This window comes from Solenopsis invicta, chromosome 6 (assembly GCF_016802725.1).
Source record: "Solenopsis invicta isolate M01_SB chromosome 6, UNIL_Sinv_3.0, whole genome shotgun sequence".
Taxonomy (NCBI): Eukaryota; Metazoa; Arthropoda; class Insecta; order Hymenoptera; family Formicidae; genus Solenopsis; species Solenopsis invicta.
The window spans coordinates 23109018-23132108 of NC_052669.1; the positions used below are offsets into that span (position 1 = coordinate 23109018).

The 23091-nt window shown below is 35.7% G+C and overlaps 1 protein-coding gene across 7 annotated transcripts in view; it reads left to right on the forward strand.

Moving 5' to 3' along the window:
- LOC105202522 (slo-interacting protein 1) overlaps positions 1 to 22982 on the forward strand; it is a 205665-nt gene extending 182683 nt beyond the window's left edge. For all 7 annotated transcript variants that reach the window (XM_026135841.2, XM_039451213.1, XM_039451211.1 and 4 more), the window contains 6 exons: positions 13669 to 14061; positions 15759 to 15929; positions 17480 to 17578; positions 18128 to 18163; positions 18257 to 19705; positions 20624 to 22982. In XM_026135841.2, the coding sequence (XP_025991626.2) occupies positions 13669 to 14061; positions 15759 to 15929; positions 17480 to 17578; positions 18128 to 18163; positions 18257 to 19705; positions 20624 to 20953 (2478 nt within the window). In that variant the 3' untranslated portion in view covers positions 20954 to 22982. The remainder of the gene's footprint in view (positions 1 to 13668; positions 14062 to 15758; positions 15930 to 17479; positions 17579 to 18127; positions 18164 to 18256; positions 19706 to 20623) is intronic.
- Positions 22983 to 23091: the final 109 nt, after the last annotated feature.

A 23091-nucleotide genomic window follows, 5' to 3' on the forward strand; every position in this document is an offset into this window, starting at 1 on the left:
CGCGGCCCCCATTTTCTTGGACTTGCCTTGCCCCTCCCCTCTCTCCCTCTTTCTTTTTCTCTCTCATTGTAACAAGGTAAAATTGTAAAACGGACCTTATTCGCGACTCGACAAAGTTTGCGCGCACCGCACCATCCGGTCAACGATGGGAATAGGTTTTTGTTCGTGTTTAATGAGATTCCGTGTTTTCGCGAAGAGACTTGCCCGTCCTCCGGGCGTGCAAGAACCATTTTACAACCCAAGATTTTCCGGGACGAAAACACCGTGAAACAAAAAGAAAATTGGCAATTTGATTTAGGAACCGTTAATTGAACCGATAGACGACTTTAATAAAGTCGTCTACGAAATCGTCGACGATGAAAAATTGCAATCACGTGTAGTATCGCGCGACCACGCTGAATGGAGAGCGAAAAATTGGCAGTTTTATGACACAAAGAAAAAAATATATTTCTGAGCAGAAAGTCAACAGTAGAGAAAAAAGTTTTTTTCAATTCTACGAGCCATGCAATCTATTTAAACATATTGATGTGTGTATGTGTGTGCACAGAAAAAATGTAGTGTCAAATTCATAGCTTCATATACAAGCAAGAATATAAAATCTTCGAAGAATTTATAATCTTAAACAGACGTAATTTGCTTATGTGGAGAAAATTTTTCTTTTCATGTAAGCAAATTATGTCTGTTTAAGATTGTAAATTCTTCCAAGAAGATTTTATATTCTTGCTTATACAATGAAACAATTAATTCTTGATTTAATACTAAATTTTTTCTATGTGCGTGTGTGCGTGCGTGCGTGTGCGTATATTTGTTTCTAATTTATTTTTTACGGTAATATTACATAATTTTTTTTCTTTTTACTGTCCAAGTTATTCTTTAGAAATTTAAAAATATTTGATATACAGAAATATTTTAGTTAAATAAATCAGAATTTGTTTTAAGGATACGAAATTGTAAATAGGTTTTTATTTTTTTTTTAATCAAAATTGATTAAAAATATACAAATTTTCCGTCATTGAAAAGAGGTCCGAAAATGTCGAATTTTACCCTGATTTCGTGCTTTTTAAAGAAGCAATTTGCTGTTTTCTTTTTTACCTTTTTAAATAACTCTGCATTCATTTATTCCTGAAATAAATTTGCAAATTTTACAAGATTAAATTTCAATTTAATCATATAAATCTCCTACTCCCTATCCTCAACGTAAAGATTTTATTTTAATAAACATTTTAATAACGGGTCAATAAACGCTGCGCAGAGAAATTGTTCGCCTACTCATGCCTTGATACAGGCACCAGGCTCGATTCACGATTCATCCGGAACGTGAACGATGCAAATCGCCGGATATGCCCGTTGTAAGCGACAGTTATTAGCGTAATGCCGCGGCATACACCGCTATGGATACGATATCATACGTGTTATTACCGTCGCCGTCGGTACACCGGATTAATAATTCTCAAACGGACATCGGGAAGGGACGATCGAGGGTGCAGACGGAGAAGACCTCCGCAAACGCCTGCGGACACAATCGTCCGACCGCGTGCAAATGTGATCACATGTTACGCCCATTACACGGCTGATCTGCTCGGCTTAAATACTCGAAACAGCCGGCACATCGGACGAAATACGCGTTCCCAAACTCCACAACTGCGGGATTACTCGTCGGGGCACGAGCGCGACGAATGCGTATAAATTAATTATGCAGGGTATTCCGCCGCTCTCTTGGATTCTTCGGAGAAATTTCCTAGTTGATTCTACTAGCTCGCGCGAGAATTAGATGAAATCTTAACGTAGAGCTATAATTGGAACGAAGTTGAAAGTTTACAAAGTGAAGTAAAGAATGAAGTCCCTCACTTGTGTCCATTGAAATAAATTAAGCTTAGAAAGTGTCTTTTTATAGAACTTTACGTTAACTAATATTTTGCATTAAAAACGATTATTATTAAAATTTTTCTCTTTAATTTTTAAGATACTTAAATATTAATTTACCCTACTGGAATGTTATCTGAATATATTCTATGTTAAATTGATAGTCAACATGTCTTACAATTAGTGTTAAACAATATAATTTATGGGTAATGTTTAATTTAACTAAAGACATGTGTTTCCATCATTTGCTTTCAAATAGCGTTAAATATATTTTTCATATCAGTTTTTTACAATATTTAGTATATATTAATCACTTTTTAGTATGTTGATTGTGTGTTACATTAACACAAAAATTGGGATGAATTGTTTGGGAAGCGTGATAAATTTTATACAAATTTGCGTATTTATAAATGAAAATAATCTAAGTGAAAACACATCACTGGAAAACAAAGTTTTGTTTAAATTCAATTGTTAGTGTTCAATTCTATCGTTTCTCGATACATGAATGATGGTCCTGGAAAATGTTCAGGCCCTCAAAGCACATTTCTATCCGTGGTACTGTTCGTCGATACGGCTTGAAATGTCGCGGCGCGCGACATTAGAGAGAGATTTTGGAAAGGACGTGGGATTTCTGCGAGAAAAATATATGGTTGCTGCTGCTGCCGCGGATATTTTCCGGTTAGTAATAAAATTGAGAGGTCGTGCTGGGGCGCGGGTGCGGGTGGAGCCTTGGTAAAATGGTTATTGCGCTTGTTTCTCTGTCTCGCGGGCGGCGCGGCGCGACGCGGCGGTGAGGCTGGAAAATGGGAATCCGTAATACCAGAGTTTCTCGTGAAATTATTACTTACCTGTGTAAGCGTTTGAAAATTTGCGACGTGATCGCTCACCACCGCGTCGGGCCAACGAATATCATTATCCCGTTAAACGGCGGCTGCAAAACTGCCGGTTTATGCAATTTTAACTCTCGTAAATTGCCAATTGTAACGTGACATCGAATTTCACGTCAAATGAGTTGAATATAAATTGTTGCGATTCTGTAATAAACGCGTAATTATACGATTACACAAATGGCATAGAAAATCATCTGTTACCTCTGTTGTATGTATATAATTATACTTTGCATATATTATTCAAAATGCTCACGCTTTAATCATTTAAAAAAGGCGATAAAAATATCTTTTCCTCTTTGGAAAAAAACTCTTGCTTTAAATTTTGATATTTAAAATTTTTACGCGTACACAAAAAAATTTTTTTTTGGTAACTTTTATACAAAATCAGGATAATCATAGGACAACGTGGACATCGAAAAATTTTACTATATAATTTTAGTAAAATTTATATAATTTTTAATCAAACTTTTATATAACATTAAATTATTATATTAAATATTTTACTAAAATTTAGTAAATTTCTACAAATATAATATACAATAATCAGCTATTTATAATAAGAAATATCTTGGCTAAATTTCCCCTAAATTTTACTGCAATTACAGTCAAATTCTTTGAAATTGATGTTGTTCCACAATTTTGAAGATAAATTTTAATTGTAAGAGAAAATTCTCTCCGCGTGTATATAAAAATGATTGAACCGCCTTCCTCATTAAATTCACGAAATTAGCGTTTCTCGCTAATCATACGTTTTTTTACGATACACTTAAATAATTGAGCTGTCGATTTCGCTAAATCTACGAGTACAAGCTGAACTTTCCATTGCAAATTGTTTCACCGAAAAATGTCGACTTCCGATTATAACGGACGATGTTCGGGGCGGCGAAACTTGGCGTGGAAGTTGCACACCGAGGGAGGTTGCAGGGTGCAGGGTGCAGGGTTACGACGCGACGGCCCCGTCCTCGGACCGCTTGGGCACTCTCGGGAAGTAACGAACGAATTTGCGAATAAATTTGCATGCCGAGCGTGCCGTGCCGTCGCGCGGAATTTATAGCTTAATCCCGATTTTCAGCGGATCTCGGCAAATGTTTCGACTCCGGGAAAGGCCGTGTGGAGCGAGAAAGAGAAAGCGCGGGCGGAGGGAAAAGATGAAGGGGAGAAGGACGAGGCGGATGGTGCGGATGGTGCGTCGGGGTATCATCGCGGAGAGCGCGCGCATTAAAATTTATGACGGTTATTAATATTTCCCCGGGATATCTCCCCTTGGCGCGTGCGACCGCCGAAATGAGACTCCCGGTTAAGTCCCCAAACGAATTATTAGAGAGCTGATTAATCGAGACCTTATCGAGAAACGATTCTGATTTTTTTTTTTGCGTTCTCGTCGTTTCGACAATGAAGCATTACTGGTTTTACGATTTGCATATGAAATTTCGTTCAAATTTTTTTAAATGACCAATGTTCGAAACATTTTAAGTCAAAAAAGTCATTTTATCAAAGCAGATAGTGGTACTTGAGAGGATGCTAAAGTACCGCGGATTACCGACATTTACAGCATCTAAATATCTTCGAATTGGCGTTACAGAATCACAAAAACTTTTTATAAAATTGAAATACACGTAAAAAGAAAGGATGCTTAGATAAATTTTACAAGAAGATTGAACAAAAAGTTTATAAATCATTAAAAATTCACTCGTATAGCCGTTACCTAAGATTAACTTTACTTTACTACAGAAGTTGTGTAGCTCGTACGTACGAGGTGTGTTCAAAAAGTATCGCGAATTTTGTGTTTTTTCAAAAATTATTTATTTATTCATGAATATCTATTTTGTCCCCTTCAAAGTAATCCCCATGAGATATTATACACTTGTGCCAACGGTTTTTCCAATCTTCGAAGCACTTCAAAAAATCATTTTTTTTTATCTTGTTCAGCTCCTCCTTCGATGCCGTCTTTATCTCGTCAAGCGTAGCGTAACGTCGTCCTTTCATGGGCCTCTTCAGTTTAGGGAACAAGAAAAAGTCACAGGGGGCCAGATCTGGGGAATACGGTGGCTGCGGCATCATTAGTGTGTTGTTTTTGGCCAAAAAGTCGCGCACAAGCAACGATGTGTGAGCAGGGGCGTTTGGTACGAATTTCGCGGCGACCCGTCTCATGCCCAAATCATTGATAAAAATCGAATGGCACGAGCCAATCGATATGTTTAGGTCCTCAGCAACTTCTCTAACGGTGATTCGACGATTGGCCAATACCATTTTCTCCACTTCATTAATTTTTTCGTCTGTTGTTGAAGTGCTCGGGCGTCCGGCACGCTCTTCGTCGTTCACATCTTCTCGGCCTTCTGAGAACATTTTGTACCACCGATAAACGTTGCTTCGGTCCAAGGTAGCTTCTCCGTATGCCACAGTCAACATTCGGAATGCATCCGCGCACTTAATTTCGTTTTTCACACAAAATTTGATACAGGTTCTTTGATCCATTTTTTTGAATAGGTAAAAATCGAAGACGATCCAAAACACGTGCAAGCAAAGCAGCTGTCAACAATTAAGTGAACATTCAAAATGGCCGAGCTTGTCGGCATAAGTGAGAGACATGAGTACCAACATAACGCCACAAAAAGATCGAAATTCGAATATACGTAACCCGCGAAAATTCAAAATTCGCGATACTTTTTGAACACACCTCGTATGTATAAAGTGAGAGTAGAGCACCCTTCAGAAAACACGCACGAATAACACTGATCGTATGAAATTACGACTAAACCCCTAACAAAAAAAGATATCCTAATGTGCTCTTATCACATGCATATTTCGCTTAGCGAAACTGAACTGTCATAAACAGAGCAATAATGGTGTCCAACAGTAGTTGATAGGTCTTTTCGCAGATGGCGATATATTCGAAAAACAAAGACAGATCTGTGCGTTGAACAAAGAGCGATAGCCTGGTCTTGCTCGAAAAATAATCTGCAGTACCGACGTCGAGTAAGTTTTTCCGTTACTTTAGCATCCGTTTAAAACGTATATAATTTTTATGGTTTTAATTCCTTGCAAATCTTTTTTTCTTACATCTTCATCTTACGTTATACTTGGTAATTTATTAATAACAATTTCTAATGAATTAAGATGACATCTAGACTAGACTTAACTTTGTGCAACTTTTTATAGAAAAATGAATAGATAAGTCGGTAAATTCATCCCATTAAAAATTTTGAAAATTATATAAAATGATGTTATTCAAATCGGACGCAACAATAGTCAAAAAATGAGCTAAATTTATAGTCAAAAAGCGTTGACTTTTAATCAACTGCTATTTAAATACAATTAATGAGTGAAAAGTAGGCTAATGAGAGTCAACGCGGGTCAAAGAGTGCTATTTTATTCAAACGTAATATTTTGAAAATTAGCTACATCAAGCATGAGATTTATGGTTGCACAGTTTGTGCCATTTTACTTTTTAATAAGTCCTGTGGGGCCAACAGTGATCACTGTAAATGCTGTTTTTTAAAAACATGATTTAGGAAAATTTGAATAAATGTCATTTTATATTATTTTTTTAAAAAATGTTTTAAATGTCAAATAGAGTAAAATATGATCTTTACAATTAAATACGACTTCTCTATTTCATTTTGTTTAATTTTTTTTTTTACAAAAAATTTGCAAAGTTAAGCCTCGTTTTGTTCCCTCTAGGTGTACATGATGTCCCCCATCTTCCCTTGAAAAAGCAGTAACGATAATTTTCCCCATATCTTTTCAATAAAAAAATATTTGTATGTGTGTTTAAAATATTTTGCATAGGAATGGCATAGGAATCTCTAATTAAAAATTTCTTGTAAACGATTCAAAGGAAAATCTGCTCGAAAGAAATTACGTTACATTTGACATTTGAATGCAATAATATGGTTCCATAACGCTGGATATTCTTTTATGCGTGTCCTTTTCTCAATGTGACATACGTTACATAGGAGTATCTACATTTTATATGCAGAATAAAATCAGTAGGTCTATATTGTCGTCCGTACGCTTAAATTGATTTCAATTTCTCGCTGGGATAATTCTTGTTAGGACGGACGACACTTAGAAAGGCATTGCACAATATTTAATTTTAATAGTAATTATTATTAATCATTATTCGTTATCGTTGATTATTAATTCTTAACATAATTAATGAATATGACTCTGTGAAACGTGAGAAAGAGAGAGAAAGCGGTATTGGCGCTCCCTTAGAGCTTAAACGATGAATACATCGCGATATATATCAGCTGTGCCAACACACCTTGCGGTGTGGTAAATAACGGCGCCTTAAGGCGATGACGGTAATTTGCTTCGCCGGCACACCGGCGAATTTCTTCCCGCATTAAGGATTAAACACATGGAGATTACCTAAAGGTAGTTAAAAGGTTTTAGGTTTTAGGAGAAGATGTAAAATTGAACGTTAATATAATCGTCGCCTTATTAAGAATTAATTCCCATTAAAAGCATTTAATAACAATCTTGGAGCGATGGATTATGTGCGTACTATCGTATTATATTTTAAAATTTTACTACTTGCCCGTTGCATAGTCGCGTTTGCGCGTGTGATACCACTTAAATATTTCAACAAAATATTAAACCATCCATTACGGTTATTATGGTACTTAATCATCCCTTGCCTCTCTGCGCTAATACGTTCGTCCTGCTTCGTGACAGCGTACGCTGCGTAATGAGCATTCATAATGCACGTTCCCATGAAGCCATGAATGTAAAATCGTTGGTTTATACGGCGATAGTACACGCACGGAAGCTGCCAAATATCATTTTTCATCCTCGGACCCGGCCCGTCTCCGTCGCCGCGTCCGCGTCGCGTCGGACGATCGCTCGCTAAGCCATACGGACGAATCGCGGGAGAGGACAAAAAGACACTTCTGTCACCCTTGCCACGACTGCCTTTTTCTACCTCGATGGAGTAGGACGGCAGGTGCGGTTCAAATAGTTACCAAGCGAGTAGCGAAAAAAGGCCAAGGATGGGTTGAGATGAGAGACACTTGCGCGCGAAACGCGGATCGGAGAAAATATATATCTTCGGTTCTTTCGTGTTTGCTCGAACAAGAGAGAAGAGAGCGAGGGGAGGGGGGAGAAATTGCTTATTCCGAATGGCAAATCTTATATAAGACGTAGCAACAAATCTTCTTCTTCTTCTTCTTCTTCTTCTGACATGAGAGAAGAAACGTATTATAGCTACGTTGCCATTTCGGCAGTTGTATTTTTTTCCTCTCTGGTCTCCACTTTGCTCTATCGCGTCAAATAAATATTTCATTACGGTGAAAAGAATTAAAAGAGAGCACAGAACATTTTTAAGGAAATACCATCACGCGTACACATACGCACGACTAATGGAATCCTTTTAATATGCGTATGTATGCTCTTATCCTCTTTTTGAATTTTTTATTTGATACACATATTTTATTCTCATCCAAAGAACTTTCAGACGCAAAACGCGCGTGTGTATGGACGTGTATTAAATGAATACAAGCAAAACCCCGATTCTATATATTATGCGCGTTTGACGAACAAATCTTTCGATTCAAGTTGCATCGGGAATACGACAAAGTACGTTGTTCAAGTCAAAGTACATAAAACGCGGTTACAAACACCTTTGATTTTTTATGTAATTCTATTTGGAACGGTAAATTTCTGGAGATTGAACATTTTTTTGGAAATCATATAAATATAGATATGTTTTTGGAATATTTTTAAAATATACAAATTTACCTAATTATTAAAGAAAATTATGTACAATACCATTATAAATTAATATAATAAAAAAATTACTCTCCTCGCAGGCTGCAATATTACACTTGAAAAATACAATTGTTAATAACATTACAATTTACAATATTATCACTGTAATAATGTTACAATAATTAATAATATTAATAACTACAATATTAATCCGATAAAATAAAATAATCCGATATCGAGAGGATCGTATTTCTACTGATCGAGAGAGAAACGTATAGATCATAAAATAAGATGAAACCGCTTGGTTAATTGAAAATGTTCGAATCACCACCGCGAACAAAATCAACAAAATGGAACGGAGCGAAACGGGTACGCTGATAGCCGCGCGAACGCATTCTCGCGAAAGTAATACATGAAATTGATATCGTGCTAGGCAAGACTTTTTTAATTAAGCGGCAGAAATAGTTTTACGCTTTGAAAGACTCCGTTGCCCATTCTGTATGCCCATTCCGATATTATTATCGGCAGATTCACGACGCGCGTCGGCCGAAATTATTTTTACCGCGGCGCAGCGTGATAAAGGTGGAAATAAAGAAACCAGGAGAAAGCAGCTGGCATGGCATACGTAGAGACCGATAATCCGCAAAAGAGTTGTCTAGGATGAAATACGGAATCCTGGCTATTGTAAATCATATCAGGTACAGTGAAACATTAGGCGCCGTGATCGGAAGAATTATCATGATGCGGCGAATATCATCCCTTTCTGTCATTTGATTTTTTTCTTTATTTCGTGTTAAAGAACTTGGGATTTATTTTTGAAAGAAAACAACTATCCGAATATATCGCGCGCATAATTATTATCTCTCAAGTTACTGCTTCTTTCTTTTCAGGTATTTGTATCTAAAAGCGCTAAAAACGTTACGTAGCCTTTTCTTTTAGCCTGGTCCCGCTTCATAAGTAGTCATCAACACTTGGAAGCTGTCAGACGAGTACGCGGGCGTCCCTAACGAAGGGTTGCTAGCCTATAAGAAGGGACGCGCCTAAAATCGAGGGTGGAGTCTTTTTAATACTACTTAATCGCGTTTACGCCGTACGTCTTCCGTCAAAGGCTCGAATATTCACGGCAAAGTGCTTCAGAGTCCCCTTGAGGGTCTAATGTAATAAACGGATGGACAAGCGGTCGATCAGCCTCCCTTGATTGGATATTGATCAGCTGTTCAGGAGAACGTCGCTCACTCAAGTGAAAAAGAAGCAAGGGAAAATGTGTTGCAGCGTATTTTTACAGCAGAGCTCGCCCTGTCTGGAGTTGCTACTATTTCCCTTTTTTAAATAACTCTCTTTTTCTCTCTCCTCTCCATATTTGATCACGATCCCTCTTCTTTCCGTGGAAAAAGTTCACGGGTCACGGATAAAGGCATCGCCTTGAGTAGACCAGGCCCGCGATATGTTGATTGCGCCTTTCATGCCTCGCATTTTTGGCAAAAGATACGTTTAAACATGCCGCATTTTACGCAACTTGCTCTTTCATTTTTCGAAAGCGTTTACGAACCATCTCAATTTTCAGGTTACAAATCTTTACTTTTTTAAAAAAAGTTGAAGAGTTTTGTAAGTGTGTAAAATTGAAAAGTGCAATCTTTTGAGAATATATACTTTATAAAAAAATTTATAAAATTACATAAATAATGTAAATAAAAGTTACTCAATTTATAATGGAAATATAAAATTATTAATTTTTTTTACAAAAATTAGTGCTTTTAATATCTATAAATTGTTTTATAATACTAGAAAATAATAAAGACACTTTTAGATGATATGTAAAGCTACAAATTTAATAAATAGATGTAACAGAAATAGAGAGATACAATTACTTATATACTGTACTGTGTACAACAAGATAACAAATTGCAACATCGGTAACGCAGTTGATACGTGATAAAAAGTCAAGCAAACGGGATACGTACAAGTTGCTACAGATAATTACAGCGTAGTTGAGAAACGCCTCGTTACATTAGTTAGTATCAAGACACTTGGACCCTCTCTTGCTCGCGGCGAACAAAAAGCAGTTTGCATACTCAAGCTAAGTACGCTAAGATACTCGCGGATAGTTAATACTACAAAGGGCCAAGTAAACGATGCATCAGTCTCTTCTAATAGAATAATTGATTTTTGAAGAAAAAAAAAGTAACTATACCATATTTGTGAATGAATTGTGCACATGCTAGGAGGTATTTATAATATTCCTTATTCTGTATAACAAAAGAAAACATACAATACATGCATACAGAGAAAAGTATTTGTGACTATAATTGTAATAAAATAATTATGATTAGAAGCTTCAATTTTATAGCTATTACTGTTATAATGTTAATGACAATATAATCTTATATTTATAGTTTTATTATTTATGAAAAAATTTTGTTCTGAATTGTGGTGATTTCGAATATTAATATAGTGAAATATCAAGATATAAATAGTAAAAATAAAATATTATATATAGTAAATGCATTCGCAATTATAGTGACTATGATTAGAGACTATTATAATTGCAACTGCATCATAATTGTCCCTATAGCAGAAAAATAATTAAATCAATAAGATAGACATTTTCAAAGGTAACTAGGTCTTTTCTCTCTCTCTTTTTTTTAGTCTTGACAGAATTAATGGTTACACGATCTTGCCGTTTTGATTGGTAACGAACTCATCAGCACTTGACGATATTGCGATTGGTGAAATGTAAATGTTTGCGAATCTCTCAACCCTCCGTTGGAAGTTAACCAGCCAAGCGAGCAGTTGGAAATTCCATTTTACAAACGAATGTGGTGGACACAAACGAAACTTCGCAGACAAGTACTGCGCGGTATATGAGACACCCATACTAGCCCGTTGGACGCATGTCGAAATTTTTTATGACGGCGAATATAACGATCACTCAATATCCGCCGTCCCATACTCACCAAATAAACACATTTGAGCTTAATCGAGCGAGCTTAACGATTTAAAAATGTCATGGTAAACTACGATTTGGATACGAATGTAATACATCGGTAAAAAACTTGCCAATATAAATGTTCGAGAAAGCACAAAATAAATACATTGTTAACGTTGGAGTAATATTTAATTTAAATAAAACAATTTAATAAAACTTACAATTATAAATTGCAATTCTTGAGCGATTGGAGCAAGGTTCACAAATTGAAATTACATTCCTGTTGAAATGAATTTTTTAAATATTTCATAATATTAAAAAAAAATTTTTTATATTTTAATATGCAGATTTCTGGAAAATATATACCTAAACCAATACCTTAAACTTGTTCAAATTTTATTAATTTTTTTTGAAAATTATAAAAATTTTAGAAATATAAGAATATTGTAAAGTTTTTCAAGTCATTTCTGAAAAGTGTTTAATTTGTATAAAAAAATATGAAAAACTTTCTAAAAAATTATACAGAAATCATATGGAAAATTGTGTAAAAATTTTGTGATATACATATAGTATAAATTTCTTACAAGGGATATGTCACGCATGTCCGGCGCCGATTTGATTCTTTTTGAAATATGTTGTTAAGCACGAAAATATAAAAGAGTACATTTTATATGTGCTGAATCTCCCATTTAGGGGGTGAAACAACTCTTTGAAAAAAACGGTATTTCTCTTTCGGTGCGAATATCGTCGAAAGTATAAAAGATAGAAAAAAATTTTTTTAACAAAAGTTGTACGGTTCAAAGAGTACTTTAAAGTTAAAAAGAAAGAAATTTTTTTTATTATTTTTTTGTTTAACAAAATACCCCCACCACCCAAAGTTTTTTCAAATTTGTTAAATTTGATTATACATATAAATTTGGAAAAAAATAAAGATTTTTCATTAAAGAAAATCGCTACTTGGCTATCATTATCCTGCGTAGAAAATACACTTTGGCGGTTTGTAAGTACCAAATTGAAACGTTGAGGATTCACGGCTCGTTACGACACCCCCGTCGTCCTCGCTCTATCTCAAATCCTTAAATCCTAGTACTTAGTGCAAAATTAAGTGCCACCTGGTACCGCGTATAAACGTGCTCCTCTTCCGCCTCTCTCCCGGAGGGAGGCTCTCCGGTAAAGGCAAATGTTTGATCGGACGTTATGACCATGCCCGGGAGAGGAATTAAGGCTAATAGAGGGTTATATTTGTCGGATTTTTTTCGCACACGAAATCTCCATTTTCCTCGAACGATTGGATAATAACGTTTTTCATGTGAAAGCCTGTGTCCTTTAATTAGACGCCATTTCTACCGCACAGGAAGTAATTTAAAACAAGGGCGTAACCCTAAAGCACTAAACCGATACGTATCAATCCATAATTAATAGTAGCCAGCGTCTCTATAGGATACTAAATGTTTAATTGTGAGAAATTAATATCCGAATCGGATAAATTAGCAACTAAATTAATTTTAGAAAGTAAAGTTTATTAAACGCTTTACTGTCTCCAATTTTTTTATTTTTTGTATTGAAATAATAATGATGCGATAGCGTTTGCAAAGAAGAGGGACAATCCGATTTATCGGATTGTGAGGAAAGACTTGTCTAGCGGGTTACTTTTGAAAATTAATTACCGGTTTGTGTGCATTAATTCGCATCATCAAGCATGTCATTTAATTAATTAGTCTACCTTCCTGATCAACGGCGTCTTTGCAACGCTCAGCACCACCATCCTCATCTACCCCTGTCCATCTTCTCGTCAGTGTGTCCCCCGTTGACAAAGTCACACCGAGTTATTTATTTAATTGGACATTAAAGCGCGAGAAAGCAATTATGAGAAATGATGAGGTGTCCCTATGTTTCCTTCGGGGAACGGTATATTTTAATTAAAGAAGGTAGAGAGAGAGAGGGTGGAAGGGGGGGGGGAGAAAAATGAGATTTCTCCTCGTCTGCCAATAGAAAAGAGGCTGTTATATTCAGCATCCGCTCAATGTTTAACGATTATCCGCGTTACATCTCTGATGCATTGTATGCGAATTTTATTACTCAGTTATATCTGATTATAGAGCTTATTCCGATCTCATATTGAGAATACAATACGGTAAATAAGAATAAATGTAAAAAAAATTAAAACTGGATAAAACTGACAAAAAATGTTTAGACTGTTTATAAGAAAGAAAAAAATATATTTAATGGGCTCGTTTAACGTTATGATAAATTAATGAAAAAATTTCTTGTTTTTAGGTGAACGGACAGGACGTTTCAAATTCTAGTCACGAGGATGCTGTGCGCTGTTTCCAGTCGGCTCAGGAGCCAATTATCGTCGAGGTCCTTCGACGACAACCCAGTGGGCATCAACAAGTACCTCACACGCCCTCGAAAGAGCACGAAAGGATCATGTGTCAGGATAAAAATGAAGGGACGACGAACGGCAAGGGCGCGACAGCAAACGACGAGCAAACATGCAACGATGACGTAAAGAAAGATAATACAGCGTGTTCCTTAATATCGACTGCGGTTCAAACGGACTGGGCTGGTCTCATAGAGGAAGAGGAGTTACTTCCGGTTCCTCTCGTCGTTGATGAACAAGCGAATGACAGTTTCGAGGATTTTCTCGCGCATGACATCGATTTTGAGGTATTCAATAATTATATGCTCGTTTAATTTTATTTTCTTCTCTTATAAAAATGTGTAACGCAATAATTTACTTATCGCATTAATCGCAACAATGAATATATAATATAATATAGTGAGCAAATTTCCATTAGATATTGGAACATATACGTTCCAATTTCAGCATTTTTTCAGAAACGTCTTTCTTAAAGTCAAATGGAGCTCATTTTAAAGAGGATTGCTTACACTTTGATAAAAAGTTTCATAGATATTATCCTGAAATATAAAAAATTATTTGCGTAGTAAAATCCAAAATTTCTTGAAAAAGGCGTTTGACATGATGTACAACGTTATCTCTTTGGGACGATTACATAAGATATGTATAAATGATACTCTCTTGAATCTTTTGCATCAATAGTAGAAGAATGAAATAATGTTATTGCTTGATACTTGTGGATATAGATTAACTTTTTCAGTGTGTATGACGTTCTTAGACGTCTATAAACGTCATGGAATTAATCGTCGTTTTATTAAATATTAAAATTATTCAAAAATGGTTTTCTAGAAGTTTTTAAGGATTTTGAATTTCTAATTGGAATTTCGAAATTTATTAATGCGAATTCAAGATAGATTTGAGATTCATAAAATTTATTAGTATTTTGTGAAACAATTGCAATAAATTTTTTTAAATAGCTATACTAAAACGAGGTATGAATAGATAGGCTTCAAATTAAAATTTAAAAAAGTAAAAGTAATTAATAATATCTACAACTTATTTTATTACAAATTTTGCATAATTTCTATATTTGGCGGCCATGTTGAATCCGTCATTTTAAAATTCAATTATCTTGAAAACCCTTTATATAAATTATTATTTAATTAATGCACGAAAATGTCCTGCAAATTTTAGGCTCACTTTTACATTTTCAACTCCTACATTGAAAGAGTTAAACTAAAATATTTTTTTTATTTTATTCTAGCACTTGTACGTTTTGCAGTACAATTTTTTTTATTTTGCTTTTATAGGTTAAATTTATATTTTACATATTGCTCCATATTGGATATTTTATATTTTGACATCAATTTTATATATTCAATAATCCCGAAAAATATATAATACGCAATTTTATTAGAATTTTAAAATATTTTATTCATGCATTTATTTTATTAGATTCGCTAATTTGAATTTATGATTCCGTATTCGGCCACATCTTTAAGAATAATTAAATTAGAAGCACTTTTCAATAAATGTCAGATGTTACATTATCAATAAATTTAGATTTTTGATCAATTTAAAATAATAGGAAAATATTTGTCTCATGTAAATTTATTTGTCTTTTTTTTGTATTCGTAAATTCTCACTTTCATGTAAAATACAATCTATTGTTAAGATAATAATTGCATACACGTACAGAAAGTTAAAAGTACATAAAGATGGTTGAAAGAAAGATACGTAATAATAATGAATCAGTAATTAAATTTAATAAAATTATTATTATTAAATTTAATAAGATATAAGTAAAAGTTACAGTAATGTCATAAGCGCGCAAAATGCATATCACTTTCCTGCAAAGTGTTTGTTGAGCGACGATAACGTCAACTAACGGTATTAATGTTGTTAACGAGGCGGACGGCAGGCCTTGTGCAAACGCGAATGTATTTAGTTTCACTTAACATTGTCTATTACAGCGGACATTAATAATAGTTGCAAAATGCTATAGGAAGTGACGTTGCGGAAAAGCGGGAGTGCCGAGAAGCTCGGACTGACGGTGTGCTACAGTTCCGGTTCCGGCAGTGAGGACGCCGACACTGAGGTTTACATTTCGGAAATAGTTCCTGAAAGCCTCGCGGCCCGAGACGGCCGGTTGCGTGAAGGAGATCAAATTTTGCGGGTAAAAATTTTTCGCTACGCGTACTCTATCCTGCGAACGCGGAAATATTATCGCGACAACGATTCACAATGAAGAATCGGTTGAAAAATAGAACTGTGCAACTCTTGACATATATTGGATACAACGGAATTTACACACTTGCACTGAAGAGAGAGAAAAATTTGATTTGCAATATTCCATGTATTCTACAATCCACTTCTTTACATTCTTTTGATAAAAAAGTGTTTTCACAATAATTCGATAAGTTAAATCCTACAATTTGAATATAAAAAATTGTAGAAATGCGATTTAAATACCGAAAGAGAAAGATTTGGGTTTGCTGGTAAAACAAAAAGTTCTTATATTTTGATATTTTGATAATACACTGAAAAAAAAAAATTGTAGATGTAATCAAATTTTTCAGATTGATTAAATTTGTTCAGTTCAAGTATTTAAACTCGGTTAAACAAAGCAGCTAATGAATGTTATATTACGGATAACACGGAATATAAGCTATTACAGATTCAATAGGAAATACCCTTTCCAAGGAGCAGCAGTAAAAACATATTGCATACTACTGCAGGAATAGAAAGTACAGTGGTATATAAATTTAATATTATTCAGAGATCATGTTGTTAGCTGAGATTGTCAAATTTCATGTCGCGGATTGCCGCGACGACCGTCGCGAATTTCCTGTTGACGTCTTATTATACCGGGTTCCCCTTAAGCTCCATAGCCCTCTCTAATTCCATTAGAGAGATTATAATTACGAGCCATGTGCGTTCTCTCTTCATCCCTCTCTTCTTCTTCACTGAAATCGAGGGGAAATTGAACGGAACGTAACGGATGGATATATGATGGATTTGTCGCCTATAAGTTCCTTTACCAATGAGCTCTCGTGAATCGCGTTTCCCCAACTTTGATTTAGCGATGATTCATTATTCGGCATCTTACCAGAAATTATCTTTGCTTGTATATCACGATTCGACTTTCGTAAATTGTTCAACAAAACAGATTGGAGAAGAAGAAAGCTGCTTCTTTGTATAATTTAAAAATTACATTTCTTGAATATCGTGTTTTTGTCAAACGCAAATCACATCAACATTATTGATCGAGAAATTTATTTCCTTGCATTTATTTTCTGACTGCATTACCAGTGCAAGCACGATTGTAACTTTTGCAACATTTGCTCGAAGAAATTGTAGACGTATCTTTACATAATTGAAGAAAACACCAAGGTTGTACATTTTTTGTCAAGAAATATAATTTAAATTAACATTTTTTTTAATTATATCGAAGTGTGTTTTCGTATTTTTAGATAGAGGTTTACTTTTCTGTTTTTATTGTCGCGACGTTGTTGTTGCAAGTGTAAATTCTAGAGAATGAGAAATTTGCGCTGAGTCAACTCACGAATATTCGGGGGATTTTGACGGGTTTCTAAGCCGGATTTACATTCAAAGTACGGACGTTTCATTATGTATGTACATCTCTCGCGAGAACAGTGACTTATTTCGAAAATCAAGAAGCGGCTGCATTGTTCATTGAAAGGAACCTCTTCGTTCTCCTTCCAGGTCAATGGCAAGGATGTCGCGAACAAGGAGCAGACTGAGAACTTGTTTGCGGAGACGAAAAACGCGGTGACTATTCTCGTCAGCCGATGTGTATATCAAGTTCGTATTTCATTCTTATTATTAAAATGTTTATATTTTACGCGAACTTGAGGAGGTTTTTAAATTATACAATTCTCCTTAAATATGTCACACTAATAAAAATGTAATAAAATGTCGCTCGTTACTACATTTAAATCATTAAACATTTTTTTTTTTATTTTTCTATATCAATATTATTAAAAAAGATATTCTTAATTAAAAAATTATTGTTTTCAATTCATTGTTGCTTAAATTTTGTTCGTTATTATTTTGAAGATGGTAATACTAAAGATTTTTATATTAAAAGATACACGCGAATGAAAAGTCGCGTGATTTTACTTTACTTTTTTAAATTGATGAATTTAAAAATCTTTAAAAATACGTTAAATGACAAATACAATAAAAATGTAGAACTTAAAGAATTTCCATAGTTATAATTCATTATTTCAATTTTCAAGGAACAAATTTATCGTTATCTTGTTTATAGAACAATTGCGATAATTTATGTAAATAAAAAAAAATATGTATAAGATACACTTACTACAATCAATCAATTGACTTCTATTTTAGGACGATGAATACGATGACAGGCGCATCTATCATCAGGTAAGTTGAGTTACATAAAACGACAAAAAAGCATTCGATGTTTGCGTGTGGTATAGATATCGCTATCTATCATGAACCATGATTCCACTTCAGGGTTCGCCGCCGCTCTCGCCCGAGAACCTGCCAGCGTATCAGAACAGCATGATCGAGCAGCTGATCCGTCAACAGCAGCAGCAAACGGAAGAGCGTACCAAAGAGAGCGAGGTAAACAATTGCACCCTGAAAGCACCTCCACCAATACCATCTCACACTCAGCAGCAGCAGCAACAGCAACAGCAGCAACAACCGCCTCAACAGCCATCGCTGCCGCAACAACAACAGCAGCAGCAAACTGTCAATTTTTCCACAAACTCGTCGTCTACGTGTTCATCGCAAAACTCACATAAATCCGGTAAGAACGCGATCTCGCCGGCGCATCACACGGAAGAGCGCAACAAGCAGTGGCTGCAAGAATCATTGAAGGATTGTTCGAAAAGGCTCGAGGGTATATCCCTGCGCGGCCAACAGTCCTCCGGCCCACTGACGGCAGCACCGCCGTCGGTGAAACTCATTGAGCCATACTCGAGCCACGTATGGAGCGACACCGAACATATCTACGAGACGATACCGGAGTCGGACAGCGAACCAATCTACTCGTCGCCGTACGAACATCACCAGCAGCATTGGACGCAGCAAGCGAACCACGTTGTTGTTGCGACAACGCAGTTGCAACAGCAATGCGCAGCGGCGCAGAATCATCTGGCCAGCGGTCAGCCGAACCAAAAATGGCACTCCTCCTCGAAGAGTAACAGCTCCGGCGAGGAGAAGGACAGCTCGAGCGCTTACAACACCGGCGAGTCCTGCCATAGCAATCCTCTGACTCTGGAATTGCATCAGGGCGAAAGAGATCATCACAAGAGCACGCTGGTACTGTGTCCGCCGAAGACGCCGCAGCAGCAACAATCACAGCAGCAGCAGCAGCAGCAACAACAACAACAGCAGCAGAAGCTTGGTTGTAACTGCCCCATGCCCGTGACGCCGACCGCGACATCCGCGTTAGCAAGACAATCGTCGAAAAATCAGAGCGTGAAAAAGAGCTCGTCGACGTCGCATCATCACAGAGATCGCAATGAACCTTCATCGATAAACGCCAATACGCTACCGGCCGACACTATGTACACAAACGTGGCCAATCTGCAGCAGACGATGATGCTGCAGCAGCAACTATTTAAACAGGCACTCAACCGCAAAAATCTCACGACGTCCAGGGAGATGTCCACGGGCGGTGCGAGGAAATCCAGATCGCACGGCAACTTCCAGGCGCCGAATCTCACGCAGTACCAATTCGTCGGTAGTCAGCAGGTGTGCACGTCCACCACGTGGATACCGCCGGAGGACAAGAGCGAGGTGCAAATGGAATGGAAGGTGAAAAGGAGAGCGGACGGGACGAGATACATCGCCAGACGGCCCGTCAGAAATCGGATACTTCGGAATCGAGCGATTAAGATAACCGAGGAAAGAGCCGGTCACACTACCGAAGACGACACCATGTCGGAAATGAAAGTGAGTACCGAGGTGATTAACGATTGAAGCGAGCCTCTTTCAAAGCTAGATTTTGGGAAGGCAATCAAGTAACTTTTACCTTCGAGTTTTACGCGGTTAAAAGTGTATAACACATCAAAAAGAAATCTACGGGATACTGTCGCATCTTGCTGCATTAGTAAGAAAAAAAGTCGAATAATATATAATTTTTAAAGCATACTTTATTTTATTTATATATATAATAAAGTATGCTTTAAAAATTATATATTATTTGATTTTTTTTCTTCTCTCTCTCTCTCTCTCTCTCTCTCTCTATATATATATATATATATATATATGAAAGAGAGAATTTTTGTTTTTTTCCTATCAATAAATTTTACATTTGAAGCTAAAATCGCCAATATTGCTGATGAAAGAATAAAATGCCATTTATAATATCTTGATATTTAGTATGTAGCAAAAGTATGTGTTCAAAATCAGAATAAAAAGTAAGTTTTTTTTTATATACACACATAGAAATTAATGTGTTGCTCTATACAGGATATTTGGCAACAGATGGAAGAAAATTTGAAGTGTTTTAAAGCCATCTGATTAGTCTGTTTTATCCAAATTGGCTTTATTTACAAATAGCACGTCGGACAAAATTACATGTCATTTCACGCAATTTTTCGCTTCTGACGTCACGACTATGGCCGCAGCGAGTACTCAGGAGCCTTAAGATGTGATTCTAGATGATTAAATAAGATGAAAATTAAGAATAACGAAATTACGATTAAGGGTTTTGTTTTTTAATTGTAATGTTTAAATATTCACGTGCTTTGAACACTTTTTATGTGAATATTTAACATTTATAAAATAATCTTTTTTGTTCTGATTTTTAAGTCTTGACCTCCAGCAAATCGAATAATCAATGTATTCTTTGTACATTATTATTTTCAGGCTGGACGCTACTGGAGCAAAGAGGAGCGTAAGCGGCAGCTGGAACGCGCGCGCGAGCGCAAGCAGCGTCAGCAGGAGCTGATGTTGCAGCAGCAACAGCAAATGCAACAGACCAATGATCTGCTGATATGCGAGCACACAGAGGACAAGGTGTCGAAAAAGCCATTGAACATTGTCGAATTAAGTCATAAAAAAATGGCGCGTAAAAAGACGACCTTGGATGATTTCACCACTGTACAAGAGATGCTAGTTCACGGGAACAGGGTAGGTGCAGGTGGACCTGGCACCGGGGGGAAATTAATGGGTCTGTTGTCAGTTACCACGGTGTAAGCGGACTCGTGTTGTGTACTCTTAATACTTGCCAAGCAGTGAATATCGGTTGCACGAATATCGAAACGCTTGAAACGAATACGAGGGTACGATTTTACAGACACAATTTTATCGCGCGAATAACTACGACGATTTTGTGTGGGGAAAGCCTGAAACATTTGCGCGGCTTAGCACACAAACTCGTTCATTTCGAATTATCTTTTATACCGACTTTCCACCCTCAAATATGTGCCTCATGCAGCGAAGGCAACGTCCTAAAGTCAGATGACCCTTCCAAAAGTTGGTGAAAGGTCTAGCGTTCGTCTGAATAGTCCGTATAAAATTGCTTGCTTGATATATGTGTATGTATATGATACAAGCGTATAAAATTGATTTAGCAATTGCATCCCTGATGAAAAAAAAATCTCATGATATCTCAACTTTAAAGAATTTTTTATATTTTAAATTTATTAAGATTTAAAAAAAAAATAAATATACTATACTCTTTTACATCTTATGTGTCTTTTGAAAATTATAAAAGAAGAAATCTTAGAACATTTCAGATGTATCATTTACATGTATCAAGAATTCTAGAAAAGACTTACTTTTTTAGTATTGTTGAAAAGTGCTTCAATCATACAAAAAATATCAGAAAAATTTTTCATATTATGAAATTATTTAGAAATTGTGAAAAATTACGTATGAAGAATTTTTTACAAATTTTCGGAGGTGATTATACACCGAAAATACAAATAAGTTATTTTTTATTTTCTTCTTAGTGAACACAAAATAAAACGTTGGATAATATTCAACCTTTTATGATAAAAACTTGAAAATCTGCAGTTTACAATTGCAATCAAACAAGAGGAGCTTAAATGTCGCTGTTATACGTGAACACGAAGTAAAGTGAAGTTTGTACCAGGTTCCCTTTAATTAATCTTGTAAATAATTATATAGCACGACGGCACATATATAGATCGTTTTGCATACAGGACGAAAAATATTCTACGAGCAAAGATCAGTGGATTGTAGGTTTGTAGATATGTATGATAAGCGATAAGTATTAACGTGGCACGCATCAATATCCATTTTGCTTTGTTCATATGACGGAGATCATAGCAGTACATTGTATATCCATTATCTTAAGGACCATCATCTTAACACTGATTCCATTATGAACTTATTTTTGTGAACGTACGCGTCGAACGATCTGTTTCGATTCCAAATTAAAATAAATACATTATTCATGACAACAGCAGCGATACTCTTTCGTGTGCAAAATATTGCTGTTAACAGATTTATTTCATCATGGGTCACATGATTTTTTAATAAAATATTAATGACAACCTTATCGATTTCAATGATTTTGGCATGTACTGTGTATGTACTAAGGACATCGCTTTGAGTAACTTTGAAAACTTTTAGCTGTTTATTAAAAAAATTATAACAACCACTTTCAACCGATCCGTTTAAACGGATCATTGAGATCGCCCTTGATATCGCAATTTTATTGATCTCCGCATTGTTATTGTAAAGTGTCTACAGATCAAATACGAAATGTGCAAAAAGTATGCTTGAGAAAATCTGGGACATTCTATATAAGTGTAAATTATTTTAACATCATACATATAACTCGTGTATGTATCGAGTCGATTATTACTTCTGGTTTCTTTCCCTCAGAAAAAAAGTAATTCAACACTAGAATCCTGTATTGCCAATGTCTATATAATATTATGTCCTGTAACTCTATATATTTTAAAATACATGCGTATATGGAGAAAATGTGAATCAAATGTATGACGCCTCAATGGATCAATTATCGCGTACTTTCTGATCGAGAGTTTACTAGGTAAGATGTACAATATGTTTTGGAAACGATATTAGATGTAAAATGTATTTGTAGAAAATATATTACGATTTAGATTATAAACGATCGTGCGTATGTATGCTGTCTTTTGTATGTAGGTGCGACATAATAATTCTAAACATGTGTAATGTAAATAAAACCCAAATAAAATATAGCATTAATATATGCAACGGTGGCAACGAATTAGCGCATGTGAATCGAAACTTCTCGAAATAAGCGTGGGAGTATAATCGCATGCGAGACGAAATTTGATTTTAAGGATCGCACGAAAATGACGAGATACAAGTACGAC